Genomic DNA, 14422 nt, shown 5'->3' on the forward strand with positions numbered 1-14422 from the left:
AGCGCCTGAGAGGAATACTCAGGTGACACTAAGGACAGTATTCCCCCCACCCACTACTAGAAATCCATCCTAACTCCTCAACCCACCATTTTTTGTCCCCCCCTTCTTTTCTGGTCTGATAGAAATCTACCAGGAAATCCAACCTAAAGTACTGAAGCCTGCAATTCCTGGAGGGTCTCACTGTTGTGTGCTGTCCCCCCTTCCCTCCCTCCCTCTCTCCCTCCCTCCCTCCCTCTCATTCTATACTACCCCTTTATTCTATTACATATTCTGACTTCTCTCTGTTGTATGCTATTATATCTTAACATTTGTATTTATGTTTTTGTAATGTGTTTGTGTTCATGTGTGTGTGTGTACATGTGCGTGTGTGCATGTGTGTGCATGTGAAGGCAGGGGACTGTCTATCACTCTTCACTGTACTTATTTTTATTTTAGGTGTATTGATGCTTTGTCTGCATTTATATTTGTATACCATGTGTGAGCCTAGTGCTCGAGGAACCCAGAAATGGGCATCGACTTCCCTGGAACTGGCTTTACCGACAGTTGTGAGCTACCATGTGGGTGTTGGTGATCAAACTATGGCCCTCTGGAAGAGCAGCCGGTGCTCTTAATCCCTGAGCCATCTCTCCAGCTCCCCACCTTAATTTCTGAGACCGAGTCTTTCACTGAATTAGGAGCTCACTAACTGGATAGGACTGAATTAGGAGTTCATTAACTGAACAGGTCATGGAGCTTCTGGGGTCTTCCTGTCTCTTTGTTCCTAGCAGTAGGATTTCAGGTGGGCACTGCCATTCTGGACTTTTTATGTGGGTTCTGAGCTCACGCTGTGCTTGTGTGTCAGACGTTTCACTGACTGGCCATCTCCCTAGCTCCTCTTTGTAACAGGAATCTTAAAAAAATTCCATTCTATCTTCCAAAAAGTCTGAACTTTCCATTCCTTTTTCTGTCTCTCATGCCATTGGCACCTCTGTTCTATGCTAGCTAATGACAGATAACCAGTACCCACAGGGAGAAGGCTCACTGGACAGCAGACAGCACACCTCTTTGAGGTACATCTCTTTGTGTGGCCGTGAAGACAGAAGCTGTGGTTTGGCACATTGTGTAGCCCCAATGATCCTTGACTTCCATTTGTGCAAAATGGGCTGTAAACAGCACTTGCAATGGGCATTCATTGCTCATTGGTGAGGACATTTCCTTAAGGCTGTGATGGTATTCATCACTGCACCCATTTACCCACGGCATCCTTCAAACTGGGTTTTATGCTTATCCTACAATTTCTGACTATTTCATTTGTTCTTGAGACAGAATCTCACCATGCAGCCCTGGCTGTCCCACTAGAGGCCACAAACCATCCAAATGCCAGGATGATAAACACGCACGGCCAAGCCAATATCTGACCCACCTGTTTTATATCTCATTAGAGAATTTAAAATTCCCCGGTTTCAACCTCTGCACTGGATGTCTCTACATGGACTCCTAATCCCCCATGCATTTATTATTTCACCTGACTGGACTCTTCATCCTGATGAACAGAGAATCCTGCAAGTAGGAAATGTGCCTTCCTTTCATTGGAGGACACTGGGTTGCAGAGGAGTAAGGACAAGCAGCCTTCACTATCCGCTGTTCTGGCAGGGTGCTATCTTTGTGCTGTTATGGCGTTTTAATCCAACTCCCTTGTTAATAACAGTCCCCAAATTAGGTGAATTATGAACAAAGATATTTACTTTGGTTCCAGGGTCTGGTACAGTTGAGAGACCAGAATGACTCTTCTTGTCAGCAGAGTCTGAAGTGGCTCAGGCATTCACATGGTGAGAGAAAGGGAACATGCATGTGTGGGTGTGTGTTTGTATGTGTGTGCGTGCACGATGCACAAACTTTGGTCTTTCCCGTTTGTGTGAGCATGTGTGTGCGGTTGTATGTGTGTGCTGGAGTGCACGCATGTCGAGGACAGAGAAGAGCTTCTACTTTCATTCCTTAGAGGACAGTCATATTTTCTTTAAAAACAACTTTTCATTAGATTGCTGGGGGGGGGGCATGCATGTTACAACATGTGTGCAGAGGTCAGAGGACAACTTTAAGAGTCCCTTTCCACCATGTGGGTCCTGGGGATTGAACTCAGGTCATCAAGGTTGACAACAACCTTTCTGGCCCCATCTTGGTTTTTGAGATAGGGTCTCATCTTGGCCTAGGACTGGTTGAGTAGAGAATGCTGGCTGGCTTCAGTGCTCCAGGAATCTGCCTGTTTTGGCTTATGCAACACTGGATCACCAGGCCAAGATCTTTTTTTGTTTGTTCATTTTTGTTTTTTGATATGAGTTTTTGAGGATTGGATTCAGGTCCTCATGCTTACAAGATAAGCCCTTGACTGACTGGGCTGTCACTTGAGCCTCCTCTGTTTCCACAAAGCCACCAGTATTCAGCCACTGAGGTTCTACTCTGACCACCCAATCCCAGTCGCGTCCCAGTAGCCCTTCCACTAAATGATACAGATTAAGCTTTCACCCTCGGAATGGTTGCCAGGGTTAGACGTCAACACGAGCATTCAGATAACACGTGATATTCAAAGCACAGCGTAGACTACGAACATGGCATCTAGATTTATCTATCCAGGCGCCCCCCTTTCTCATCACTGTCGGTGGGTTGCAGGTTGGTAGCCCAGATGCTTGGGTTTTGGAGAATAGTGCCTAAAATAAGCAAGGCAGGGCTCCCCAGGGGGAACAAAGGGCTCTCCTGGGCTCAGCACGTGAGCGGAGCTCCCCTGCAGGGGCTGTGGAACTCCATCTGACGCATTTGGGCTTTTTAGATTTTTTTCTTTCTCTCTTGCATACCAAAACATTCATACCATTTTCCAGTTAACTGTAGTCTTACTGTATTGTATTATATTCTTGAAATATTAACAGCACACAGCAACGAGCATATTTTTGTATGGAATTTTACACTGCCATTCATATTTTCTCACTCATTTCCCTCCGTTGGCCTCATAATAGAATTGAAACTCTCCTGTTGGCTAAAGGGTTAATGATGCAGCTTTGGGATCCCCCTCCACCTCTCTGGAGGCTTAGCTGGCATAGATGTTTGATTTCTTTAATTAGGAAAGACTTCAGGGGGAAGAGGCTAGCCTTTGACTGTGCCTTCTGTGTGCATTCATAATAAAAGCTGGTACATTCATGGCTGCTCCATGATGTAGAAGAACCAGTGAATGAAAGTTTGGGTACAGCTCACCTTCAAGAGAGTGGTCCTGCTTCACCGGGACCTGACCCGACTGGTCTCCAACATCCTTATAAAGCTAATTTCTCGCCTCTCTCTACACAGGCTTGTCTCTTCCTCCCGGCATTTTTGTAATCAATCTGGGTGGTGTTATTTTTTTTCTTTCTCTCTTTTTTTTTTTCCCACATTGCTGTTGGATAAAAGATCCCGCCCTTGATTGAAATGGAATCTTCCACTATTGAGCGAGCCTTTGTTGAATGAGTCATCGGCGCAGCCGCTCATTGGCTGAGGCCGCCTGAGCCCAGGGGATTGCCTGGCACTGGCTGCAAGGCCCCGCTCCATTCACAGAAACGCTGGCTCGCTCGCTGGCCCTTTCATTCACACAAACAGCATCTCATTCACATTCTGTCGTTTTTTTGTCTGCTTCTAATGAAGACCACGGTTTGGGAATGGTGGGGCTGACTTGCTTCAGATTGGAGGGGGACTCTAATCACCATCGAAATCGTCCGTGGGGTGCGCATCTGCTGTTGCTATGCAAGCTAGGGGAAGGGAAAAAAGAGAGTGCGGGGTGGCTGCTGGGCTAGGGCTGCGGCGCGGTTGGAGAGCGGTGGGGACGCGTTTGCTGCGACAGGGCGGGCCTGGCTGCTCAGCGCTCCTTCGTCCTCTGGAGCCGGCCTCACCCGTGCGCCCGCCATGGGTGACACTCCCTAAACTCCGTTCCTGGGGCTCCCAGAAAGCCTGGGAACCTCGCAGCCACCTGAGATCAGCCCTGGGCGTGAGAAGACTCAGGGTGACCTGCTAGTGTGCTAGAAGGCAAAAGCATTCGCTGGCACAGAAGTTACCGGGAAACTTTGACAGCGGTTGACTTCCCTGTGATGCAGGTTATTCATCTTAATGCATGAGGCCACCTGGCAGAGGCCACCGAGGAAGGTCTCAGAATCTTGGACAGACCTTCCGGGAGGCTGTCGATGTCCTGCTCTCCTAAACGCCAGGAAGAAGGCCTGTGTGTGTCATTGCAAGCCTGAGCCCGACTCCCAAGGATGAGGCCGTTCTTCCTGTGGATTTGATGGGCAGTTAGAGCAGCCACATTTTTTTTTTTCCTGCCTGACTGCAGGGCTGCAAAGCAGCAGCTGAAGGGACATTGACATGGATTGGTGGTGTTACTAAGGCGTGCTTCCAGGGCTTAAACACATTCAGTTGGAATAAAGCTCAGAGCTCAACCCTCTTTTTTCCCTTTTTCTTTCTTGGCATGGATTTCTGGAGCCTGTTGCCGCTCATCAGAGAAGCACCATTCTTTTTTGGAAGTAGATTTTCAACTTAATCCTGACTGAGAAAGGCTGCTGGCTGCTGTAAATGATCAGGCAAGACCCCCTAAGCTGTACTGAGAAGAAGTTCATGTGCAGATTTTTTTTTCCGTGTGTTGTCTGAGGAATTGCATCGCCACAGACATTCGCCAGCAGACACACATGGCTGCTCTGTGGATGTGAACAAGAAAAGCAAACCACAGGAAACCGACGCCTTTTATTTATTTATTTTTTTTACATTTTCACCTGATGGTGAAGGGTTCCCTCTTTTCCTTTTTTTTTTTTCTGAAAAATTGTTGCTGCTTCCTAAATCAAGATTCATCAGGATTTGCCTGAAGACTTCTTAAAAAGCCTTCGTCACATTTTAACGCATCGCTCGCTGTCAGACACTTCTGGGGCTCATCCTCATGAGCTTGGCAGGGGAAGAACGAACCCTAGCATGGAATAATGGGTTTTGGAAAGTTCAAGAGATCATTTGAAGGAACTGGATTTAACTTTGGCACAAATGCAGGATGGGGCAGGGGTAGGTGAAAAAGCAAAGATTGGAAGGAAATATCTGCGAAGGTAAAAAAAGGAAATTTGAGAACTGATTGGCTGTAGTTGCTGTCAGCGGGTGGATGTCGTTTTCTTCTCTCCCTCTCTCTCTCTTTTTGCTACAGGAAGTGGTTTGCGGAGCTCACCGAGCCTTTGTTGAGAAGGGTCTCCTCAGAGTGAGTCACGCTTTTGCTGGGAGCAGCCCCGTGCAGCTGGGCGCTCCATCAGCGGCAACTATGACTTTTGCAAGGCAAGCGTTCCACCCCAACCCGTGGTCTTCCGGGCCCGCGCTGCGTGTCGGTTGCTCTGCTGCCTTGTAACGGTGTGAGGGCTCGGTCGTCAGCCTCGGCTGTCCCTCTCCGGAAAGGTTGTCCCGGGACCCCAGCTCCTTGTCCCGCTCCGGGGCCCGCGGCTCGTGTGCTATGCGCGGCAGCCCGCGCCGGGGCCGGCAGCAGCAGCGCCCGGGCGGATGCGGCGAGCTCACGGAGGGGCATGCTTCCACGCACCAAGTACAACCGCTTCAGGAATGACTCGGTGACATCGGTCGATGACCTTCTCCACAATCTGTCGGTGAGCGGCAGCGGCGGCAAGGTCTCGGCGGCGGCGCCCGCGGCGACCCCCTACCTGGTGTCGGGCGAGGCGCTGCGCAAGGCGCCGGACGATGGGCCCGGCAGCCTGGGCCACCTGCTCCACAAGGTGTCCCACCTGAAACTCTCCAGCTCCGGCCTGCGCGGCCTGTCGTCCGCTGCCCGGGAGCGGGTGGGCGCGCGGCTTTCGGGCAGCTGCAGCGCGCCCAGCCTGGCGGCCCCGGACGGTGGCAGCGCGACCCCCGGGGCTCGCGCCCAGGCCGCCAGCATGAGCGCCACCAGGAAGAGCCGGGCCGGCGACGAGCCGCTGCCCAGGCCCCCGCGGGGCGCTCCTCACGCCAGCGAGCAGGTGTTGGGGCCGGGAGTCACCTATGTGGTCAAGGTGGGTAACCCACACAGCTGGGCGAAGGTCCTGGGCCAGGGTGCGTGGGGGAGTCGGGACGCCTTGGGACAAATGTCCTCTGGAGCCCCAAGGTGCGGGGAACACAGACGACTGTTGGATGTGAGGAAATGCGCCCTCCTTAGCCATCCTCTTGCTCGACAGGGCAAGGAGTGAACTACAAATGTGCCTTTTGCTGGTACGTAGGGTTAAGGTTGAACTGTCTGGTCTCCTCGCATGGGGCCTGCTTTCCCCAGAGCACTGGTGTTGAGGCATACTCCTGCCACCTGACTTCACCAGGAGTCCTGCCAATGTCCCCTCTCGCTCTAGGCGTCCATCCTGAGATCATGGTTTGGCCTACCAGAAGTACACTAGTCAGACGTGGCAGCCACCTCCCCCCGACGAGGGATGTACCCCAATGCCACAACTTCTGTGTCCTTCTGTGGCGGCGGGGTGGGTCATATTTCCCCTCCAGAGCAAGAACGCCCAACTTCTGGAGGTCAGGGCAGAGGCAGCCTTGCTTCCTGTAAGAGGGGTTCTCGTGTTTTACCTGAAAAGATACTCTTCGGCCCTGAACTGTCTTGGTTCAAGGAGTAGTTGGGTAATAGTAGTCTTTCCTTCAAATGAGCTAAGAGGGGGATGAGGCTGGGGCTCTTGCTCCCCCAGGCTGGAAAGGAGTTTTTCTTGCAACACAAATAATGTTAATCGTTTTTCAAAAATTCACAATGTAACTGGCAGAATTCCTGCAGTTCACAAGCATGGTGTTACAGCTCAGGTAATCTACCAACCCATTTCCTCCAGTCTGACCAGCTGAAGCAGCCACAGCCATGCTTCTCCCAGGTGAGGGACAGGAGAGAGTCCAGGGGCTTACCTCAGGTGTGGCTTTTCTGATGAGACAGAAGCTCTCCCCACCACCTGCGTTGACAAACCTGTAGAACAGTCTGGTCTGTAAGCACTAGTTACAGATCCAATTAAAAAAAACCCCACATGGCGCATCTTCAGGTAAATATGCTGTATCTTGGCAGGTTGGAACCAAATCCCCAAAGGAATGCATGCTATTTTTGACTGTATAAAACACATAAAGAGAATGTGGCCACCGGAACCTCCCCCCTCCCTCCAGTCTGCACTTGAATTTGACCTCTCAGCTACTGAACGCATATCATACTTTAGCATCATGTTTTAGCAAAAGGGACACAGCTCAGCATCAAACATACACATTTGGTTGAGTTTAATCTTTAAAGGGATGAATATTGCTTGTTTAAATGATATGTCCAGGGTCTAAAGAGTAAAACTAACGAAGCAAGAAACCAAACAGAAACCAAACCACGGCTACCTGGAGGCTAAACCATGACTAGAACATGTTTGTTATCTCTGTTAGCTTCATAATTGCATCTTATGCTTCTGTTTGTGAAGCATTTAAGACAAGCACGTGGAGCTGGGCAAAGCTGCTGGTGTGTGCTAGGCAGAACACAGAGGCTGTTTTCAAAATGAGGGGCAATTCTCAAACTCACGCTTTGAAAGAACCACTTTACTTGACGTCGGCTGTATCCCTTCCCAAGGAGCGGGTCATTGAATCTGGAATTTGAATATTCAGCCAGACAAATTAAAATGGTATTTTAGGTAGAAAAACCACTTTACTTAAGGTCTGGGCCAAATGAGGAACATAGGAAGATAGTGGTTTAGCCTAGACTCTTTCTGTGGGGACAGGTTTGAGTTATCTCAGAGCCAGTGGCAGTACATTGAGGGTCAGAAAGCTTATTGGGCCTACTCTGAGGCTACCTGTGTCTCCAAGGGAGAGGACACAGCAGTGCCCCAGGGTGCATGGTACCAGTCATTAGTGGCCTGTACTGTCCTCTATTGTCCCTGTTGTTTAGCATCTGTGAACAGTGGTGTCATGTGAACGTAAGCCCAGAGGTGGTCCCTGCATCCCTGCAGAAGTCTGAGTTCACACAGAAAGAAGCCCAGACATTAAAGGAAAAATGTAGTCTTGTGTGCATGTCGCCTTCAGCTGATCAAATGACCCTCTGTGGGCACACGCGAGCAGATTCCCCACATTGGCATGCTGAATTTTAAAATGACTTGTTTTATTGAAAAACTGAAAATCTTTTAATTTAGTGTTACTGAGGAGTGAAGGATTCTTCTGATGCTTTTAAAAGCCTGCATTTTATAACAGGAACTCAGTTCTAAAATCTGAAGGTTTGTAGTTTGCAAAGCTCCTTAATTCCATTTGATAAAATTCTGTTTTCCAAGTTCAAGGCAGTCTCAGATGCTTTCCAGCTCTCTGGAAGATTTCTATACGGCATCATCACAGGTTTTCTGCAAGAAGTACCTAGGGGTAGGTGATCACGGGATGCTGTACGCTGCAGTGGTAAGACTCAGATACTTCAGCTACAGGACAGGGGTACTGTACACACCACAGCCTGATGGGTGTTGGCTGTTGACACAACATCAAAGCATTTCTTCAGCAGCTGCTGACATTTCCAGTGAAGGATGGAAAAATGAAACTGAGAAAGTTCTCAACCAGCGGAATTCCAAGCTAACAGCACATTTAACCTGTATTTTCAACTATCCCTGCCTGCTGTTAGTTTACCCTCCTTTTTTTAAAAAAAAAAAGTTTTTTTTTCCTTTCTTGAGATAGGGTCTTAGCATTCCAGCCTAGATTTGAACTTATTATATAGTCAATGATGACCTTAAACTTCTGACCCTCCTACCTAATTCTGTGTGGAAGTTGCAGGTGTATGTAGGCCTCTCAAGTTCATGGAGATCCCCTGGAGCTGGGGATCAAACTTGGGGCTTCCAGCATCTTAGGTAAGCACTCTGTTAACTTAGTCACAGCCCCCAAGGCTTATGTACTCAGGAGGGCTCAGGTTTAGACTAGTGACAGCCGGGCCTCACTGGCAACACTGTAGCCCTCGAAGTAGCCCAGGCACTTGATCAATTGTGGTAGCATAAAAGAGAAAGAACAAGAAACCATACCCCAGATAGACATAGCAGAACATCCTAACAGCAAAGAACCATGAATAGTGTCATTACATGTCTGTCTAAAGTTTGCTTTCTGTTTGGATGTGAAGTTTGCTTTCTGTTTGTTTGGATGTGACGGTCTGTAACACGCTGGGCATGAAGGAGGGTTGCTCGGCAGTGGTTCACCTGCGTGTGGTGTGACTGCCCTGTGGATCACTCAGGCTGCTCCTCCTTCTCCTCCCTGGTTCTAGGGAGACTTTAGGAAGGAAAGTCAGTCTGAGCCTGGCCCTGAAGAACCTCTGAGGACACGCAGGCCTCAGGTCCGGTTTTGGAACTGCTTGGCAGAATCTGAGACTACAGTTGTTGGGTGTGAGACTGTGGTGTGCCCCAGGCCAGCCTTCGACTCCAGTGTGGTCCTCACATGAAGGGCTGTTTAGAATGCAGACTTTAAAAGGCCAAGAGGGGTTGATATGCTGAGCAGTGAACACATTTAGGGCAGGCTCAAGTGCCAATGGTCAAAATAAGACAATCCAAATGATGGACTAAGGCTCAAGGCTCCTGTGCAGAGCTGGGCATGCCGTGATTGCCACTCAGGGAGCTGGCAGCTTAGGCTATTCATAGGTCCTGCTGATAGCTGTATTTCAGCTTGTGAGTATTACCCTTTTACTGGAATGAAGATGACGAGCTTCCTGGAAATTTCTTCCCCCAGTATTGGACATTGAACCCAGGGCCCAACACATGCTCAGCTAGAGTTCTACCATGGAATCCCCAGGGCTAGAGGAGGTTTTACCAACCGAGAAGGAGTTGTTATTCCCTGGTATTTGGGACTGATTTTCTTCTGGAAAAAGGACTTGTTTTTTTTATTTTATAAACCCTTTTAAAACAATTTTATTTTCTCTGATTAATGAATCTGATGAAATCTGGGGTGTGTGAGCCATCTGCTTTATTCATTAATCTTCTATTTATCTTTATGGATATTTTTATAAACTAATTTTATCCTGAAATTTGTTCTTAAATTTTGATTGGACTCATCTATAAAGACATTCTTTCTTCCAGCTCCTCTTTAGTAACTGTGACTGAAGTTCATAGCAAACAGTCACTACAAGTCCGTTTTAGTGTGTCCATGATGTCTTAGGCAGTGGAATAAATCGAATTTTGTTTTAGTTCTAGAGGAGTTGAACTTTAAAAGTTGTTTTCCCTTAAAGTCTCTTAATAACCTTGTAATGTATAGCTTGCACGAAAACATTGCCTAAAACATTCGAACGATATCTTTAGAAATTCTCATGGCATTCCTGGTTAATTTCATCTGGAAAGTGTGTCCTCTCTCATGTGACGTAAGTGTTGATGTGTAAACTGAACACACCCTGCCACACATCCATATCTTACTCCCCACTGCACAGATATATACACATGCCATACACCACACAGATCACATACGTATATACTTTACATCCTACACACACACATACACACACTACATAGATATATACTCATACCACACATACTCATACACACAACACCACACATACAAAGTTCAACCCCACGCCCCATGTAAATACAAACACGCACATTATTATAACCAATTACCATATACACACATACACACCACATACCATATATAAAACATCTGTACATCTTACATACACAATGCACAGATGTACACAGATGCCACATACCACTTTATGTCCACATATCTCCATTCTCTCATACACTGCAGAGCTATACATACATGCCACAAGTACACACCACACACACCATATTCCATAATACTCTCACACACACATTGCAGAGATATACACACACACTTCGCTACACACATATATACACCACATACATAAATACACATCTCACACACCACACACACCATATAAATATACACACATGTCATGCACTACATACAGGCTCATATCTCACATCACTATGCCACGCCCCTCCATTGAATAGATATATACATGCACATTGCACACATACACACATAGCACATATCATATACACACACTGCACATACACAAATTTCACATCTTAATCATATACAGATACACACAGCACATGTCACAAACTATAATCCTCATCCTGCATAGATACATGCATGCTATATACCACACACACACACAAAGACACATGACACCCTCCATATATACACAAATACACTGACTGCACAATGCAACACATCGCACATCATATACTCAGACGCATATCCCCACTCACAGACATCACATACATACATACCCCTACCTCCACGTATCATATACTCACACATATACATACCCCTTTCTGCTTCTGCAACCCATAGCCGAGCAACCAATGGTGTTTGAATTGGTGCTATTTTCATTCTCGTTAGAAAGTAGCAAATGTCTCATTTCTAGAAATGCCCAATGACCTCATATGTTTCATTTGTATTCACGCTTAAGAACAAAGTCACCCTGAACAATAAGCTATCAGCAAGACTTTGTCCTGTACAAGGCAGTCCTCTGCACCGGGTTTTACCTTTACACAGATGCCTCATTTTGAAAGGTTCTATGTTAAATACCCTTTAAGCAAAGCCCTGGTGACAGGGAAGTTGGGTTGTCTCACAAGCTGTGCTGAACTGTGGCCTTGGCTTGGGTTATAGTGCATCAGAGTCTGAGGCTAGCTGGTGAGAGGCAGTACTACTTGGTGTGGGCTTGCATGGTAGTTCATCTCTCTGGATATTACCGTGCCTGCTTTGGAAGTTTTATCATTGGTGGTCTTTAAAGCCAGGAGGCTGGACTGGTAGAAATGTTGACGTCATGTTTGGGAGGGTTCTGGCTCTGATATCTAGCCTAATTGGAAAGATGGATCTGTGACAGGCACTGTACCTTCAGAAGGGCACTTGCCTGGGAGGAAGAGGGCTGGACTGCTGTGCCAGAGCAGACACCAGTGCCAGCTTGGATGAAAAAGTATGGTAGGGATGAGAGGGGAAAGGAGGAGCCAGCACACTCATGAAAATGGATAAGGAAAATGCGGAATCATTTAATTCATAATGAAATGGCCGGTGTACATACTATCTGGAGAGGAGGAGAAAGCGTATTACCACATAAAACCTTTGACATGTGCTGGATAAAAACTACTGGTCAGGTAGGAGACATTGAACACAGGACTACAGAGTGGGAGGATGTTGCCCACAGTGTGTGTGTGTGTGTGTGTGTGTGTGTGCACTAAATGGATGTTGACCATGGGGTGTGTGTAACTATGTACTAGAATGAATGTTGACCACAGTGTTTGTTACTCTACTAAAGGCTGGATGCTGTGTGTGTGTGTGTGTGTGTGTGTGTGTGTGTGTGGAGAGAGAGAGAGAGAGAGAGAGAGAGAGAGAGAGAGAGAGAGAGATTGCACTTTAGGGTAGATAATGACCCTGGGGTATGTATGGCTGTACTTTAGGGTAGATAGAGACCCTAGAGTGTGTATGACTGTACTCTAAGGATAGATGCTGACCATGAAATATGACTAACTGCTTGCTAATATGTTTGGCATTTGTACATGTGTGGTGAATACACATGACTTCCCATGTGATTCTGGTAATTACTGGTTCCAGGTTGTAATTATTGCTTTCCTATAGTGGCAGAAAACAACTCATTTTGTCCTACTTTGATTTCTTATCACCTTCTCCCCACCAAAGCAACAACACCAACAAAGACCCCTGTTAGGTACATCTACCTGTGTTCACATTTTCTCCCGAGTTTTGGAATAATTATGAATGGTGCTAATCAAGCCAGAGTGGGGGGACTAAGGATCTCCTTTGGATCACTTGACCGCAAGCAGTGTTTCAAGGACTGAGATCTGACTTTCTGCATAGCGTATCTTCATGCTTACTAGGGGGTCTGGGGGCTTCTTGACTCTCCTGTCCACCCACAGGAGATGGCTGCTGCTGTTCTCTGGAAGCTCACATCTTCCTGGTTCCAAGCTGGTTCCTCTTCAAGGGATCAATATTCAGAACTTGCTCTGTTGAAAGCAGCAGCTTGTCAGATTCATTGGTACATCGATCCCAGGATTCCAAGTGTAGGGATGTATTATGCTGCTTTGGGGTGGGGTGCCATAGGTACTGAGGTCTGGGTTTCTAGCTGTGACTTGCAGATCTTATGAGAAACTGCCCACACAGCCCAAACCTTCAGAAGAGGCATTTTGAAGAGCTAGCTTGAGAAGGGGCCCTGAAGTATTCATGAGAGCTTCTGGGTTTCTGATCACCTGGTAGCCACGTGAATACATTGGAAACCAATCAAAGCCAAGATGTTTTGAGGGGAAAAAAAAGTTTAGATAACTCATTGTTCTTGTGCTGAGGCTTCAGATGTGAAGTCACACAAAGGTCTCTTCTGAAGTGTGTTCTCGTTCCAAAGAGGAAACCTACACCACAGAGTCTATGTTCTCTTCTCCTGTTACGGTGGTAGAAAAGAAGCAAAGAATCCATTCAAAATTCTGTGTGTGTGCGTGTGTGTGAGAGAGACAGAGACAGAGACACAAACACACACACACACACACACACACACACACACACAGAGAGAGAGAGAGAGAGAGAGAGAGAGAGAGAGAGAGAGAGAGAGATGGATGTCTTCCTCAGTTGCTCTCCACTTTAGTGTCTGAGATAGGGTCTCTCCCTGAACCTGGAGATCATTGACACCACTGGACCAGCTGGCCAGTGAGCCCCACATCCACCTGTGTCTGTCTCCCTAGCCCCAGAGATTACAGGTATATGCTGCCTTTAATGGTTTTTATTTTAACTGTGTGTGCTGGAATCAACTTCTGGTCTTTGTGCTTGTGAGCAAGCGCTTTACCATCTGAGCAGCGTCCTGGTCATCATCCCAGGTGTGAAGTTTATTCTGCCCCAGGTTTTCACAGTCCCTGAAGTTTGGCCTTCATCTGGCCTCACATCAGCCACACTCGGCTGGGGTCATTCGGTGGAGCTCCGTAGGCACAAAGCTGGTAGTTGCTTGACAGTCTAGAGGTACCTACTGAGAATAACTTAAATACTATCGCCTTTTACTTTGCAAATATTAAACATTTCTACTGCCACTATCCCAAATAGAGAGCTCCTATTAAAGAAAATATGTTTAAAATCAGAATAACTCTGATGTGTTTGTTGTCTCACAGTAAATTCACAGTGACCATGAATGGAAAAGCTGCCGAGGCTGTGAGTGACATCTTTCTTTTCAGCAGGGTATCTTAGGTATTCTGTCATAGTAAGGGAAAACTGGCTAACATGCAAAGGAAACTGTGAATAGGTGTGTGTGTGTACGTGCATGAGTGCGTATGTGCACATACGCATGGAGACCGGAAGTTAATGTCAAATATTTTCTTCAATTGCTCTCCACTTTAGTTTTTGAGACAGGATTTCTCAATGAACCTGGAGCTTGCCAATTCTTCAGGAAAGCCCTAGGGGTTCTCCTGCGTCCACCCCCACAATGATAGAATTACAGGTACATTCTCCTGTACCCACT

The 14422-nt window shown here is 47.1% G+C and overlaps 1 protein-coding gene across 5 annotated transcripts in view; it reads left to right on the forward strand.

Annotated features, from left to right (window-relative positions):
- The first annotated feature begins 3544 nt into the window (after positions 1–3544).
- The window catches only part of LOC121445378 (SHC-transforming protein 3-like), a 120168-nt gene continuing 109290 nt past the window's right edge, over positions 3545–14422 (forward strand). For 4 of the 5 annotated variants that reach the window (XR_005973919.1, XR_005973918.1, XR_005973920.1 and 1 more), the window contains exon 1: positions 3545–6014. Coding sequence is in view for 2 of the 5 variants with exons in the window: in XM_041647506.1 (XP_041503440.1) it covers positions 5538–6014 (477 nt within the window). In the remaining 3 variants the exon portion in view is untranslated. The remainder of the gene's footprint in view (positions 6015–14422) is intronic. The other variant, XM_041647507.1, reaches the window with a different exon arrangement.

The sequence above is a fragment of the Microtus oregoni genome, unplaced genomic scaffold, assembly GCF_018167655.1.
Source record: "Microtus oregoni isolate MIOR12 unplaced genomic scaffold, Mior012 000181F_ref0000086, whole genome shotgun sequence".
Lineage (NCBI taxonomy): Eukaryota > Metazoa > Chordata > Mammalia > Rodentia > Cricetidae > Microtus > Microtus oregoni.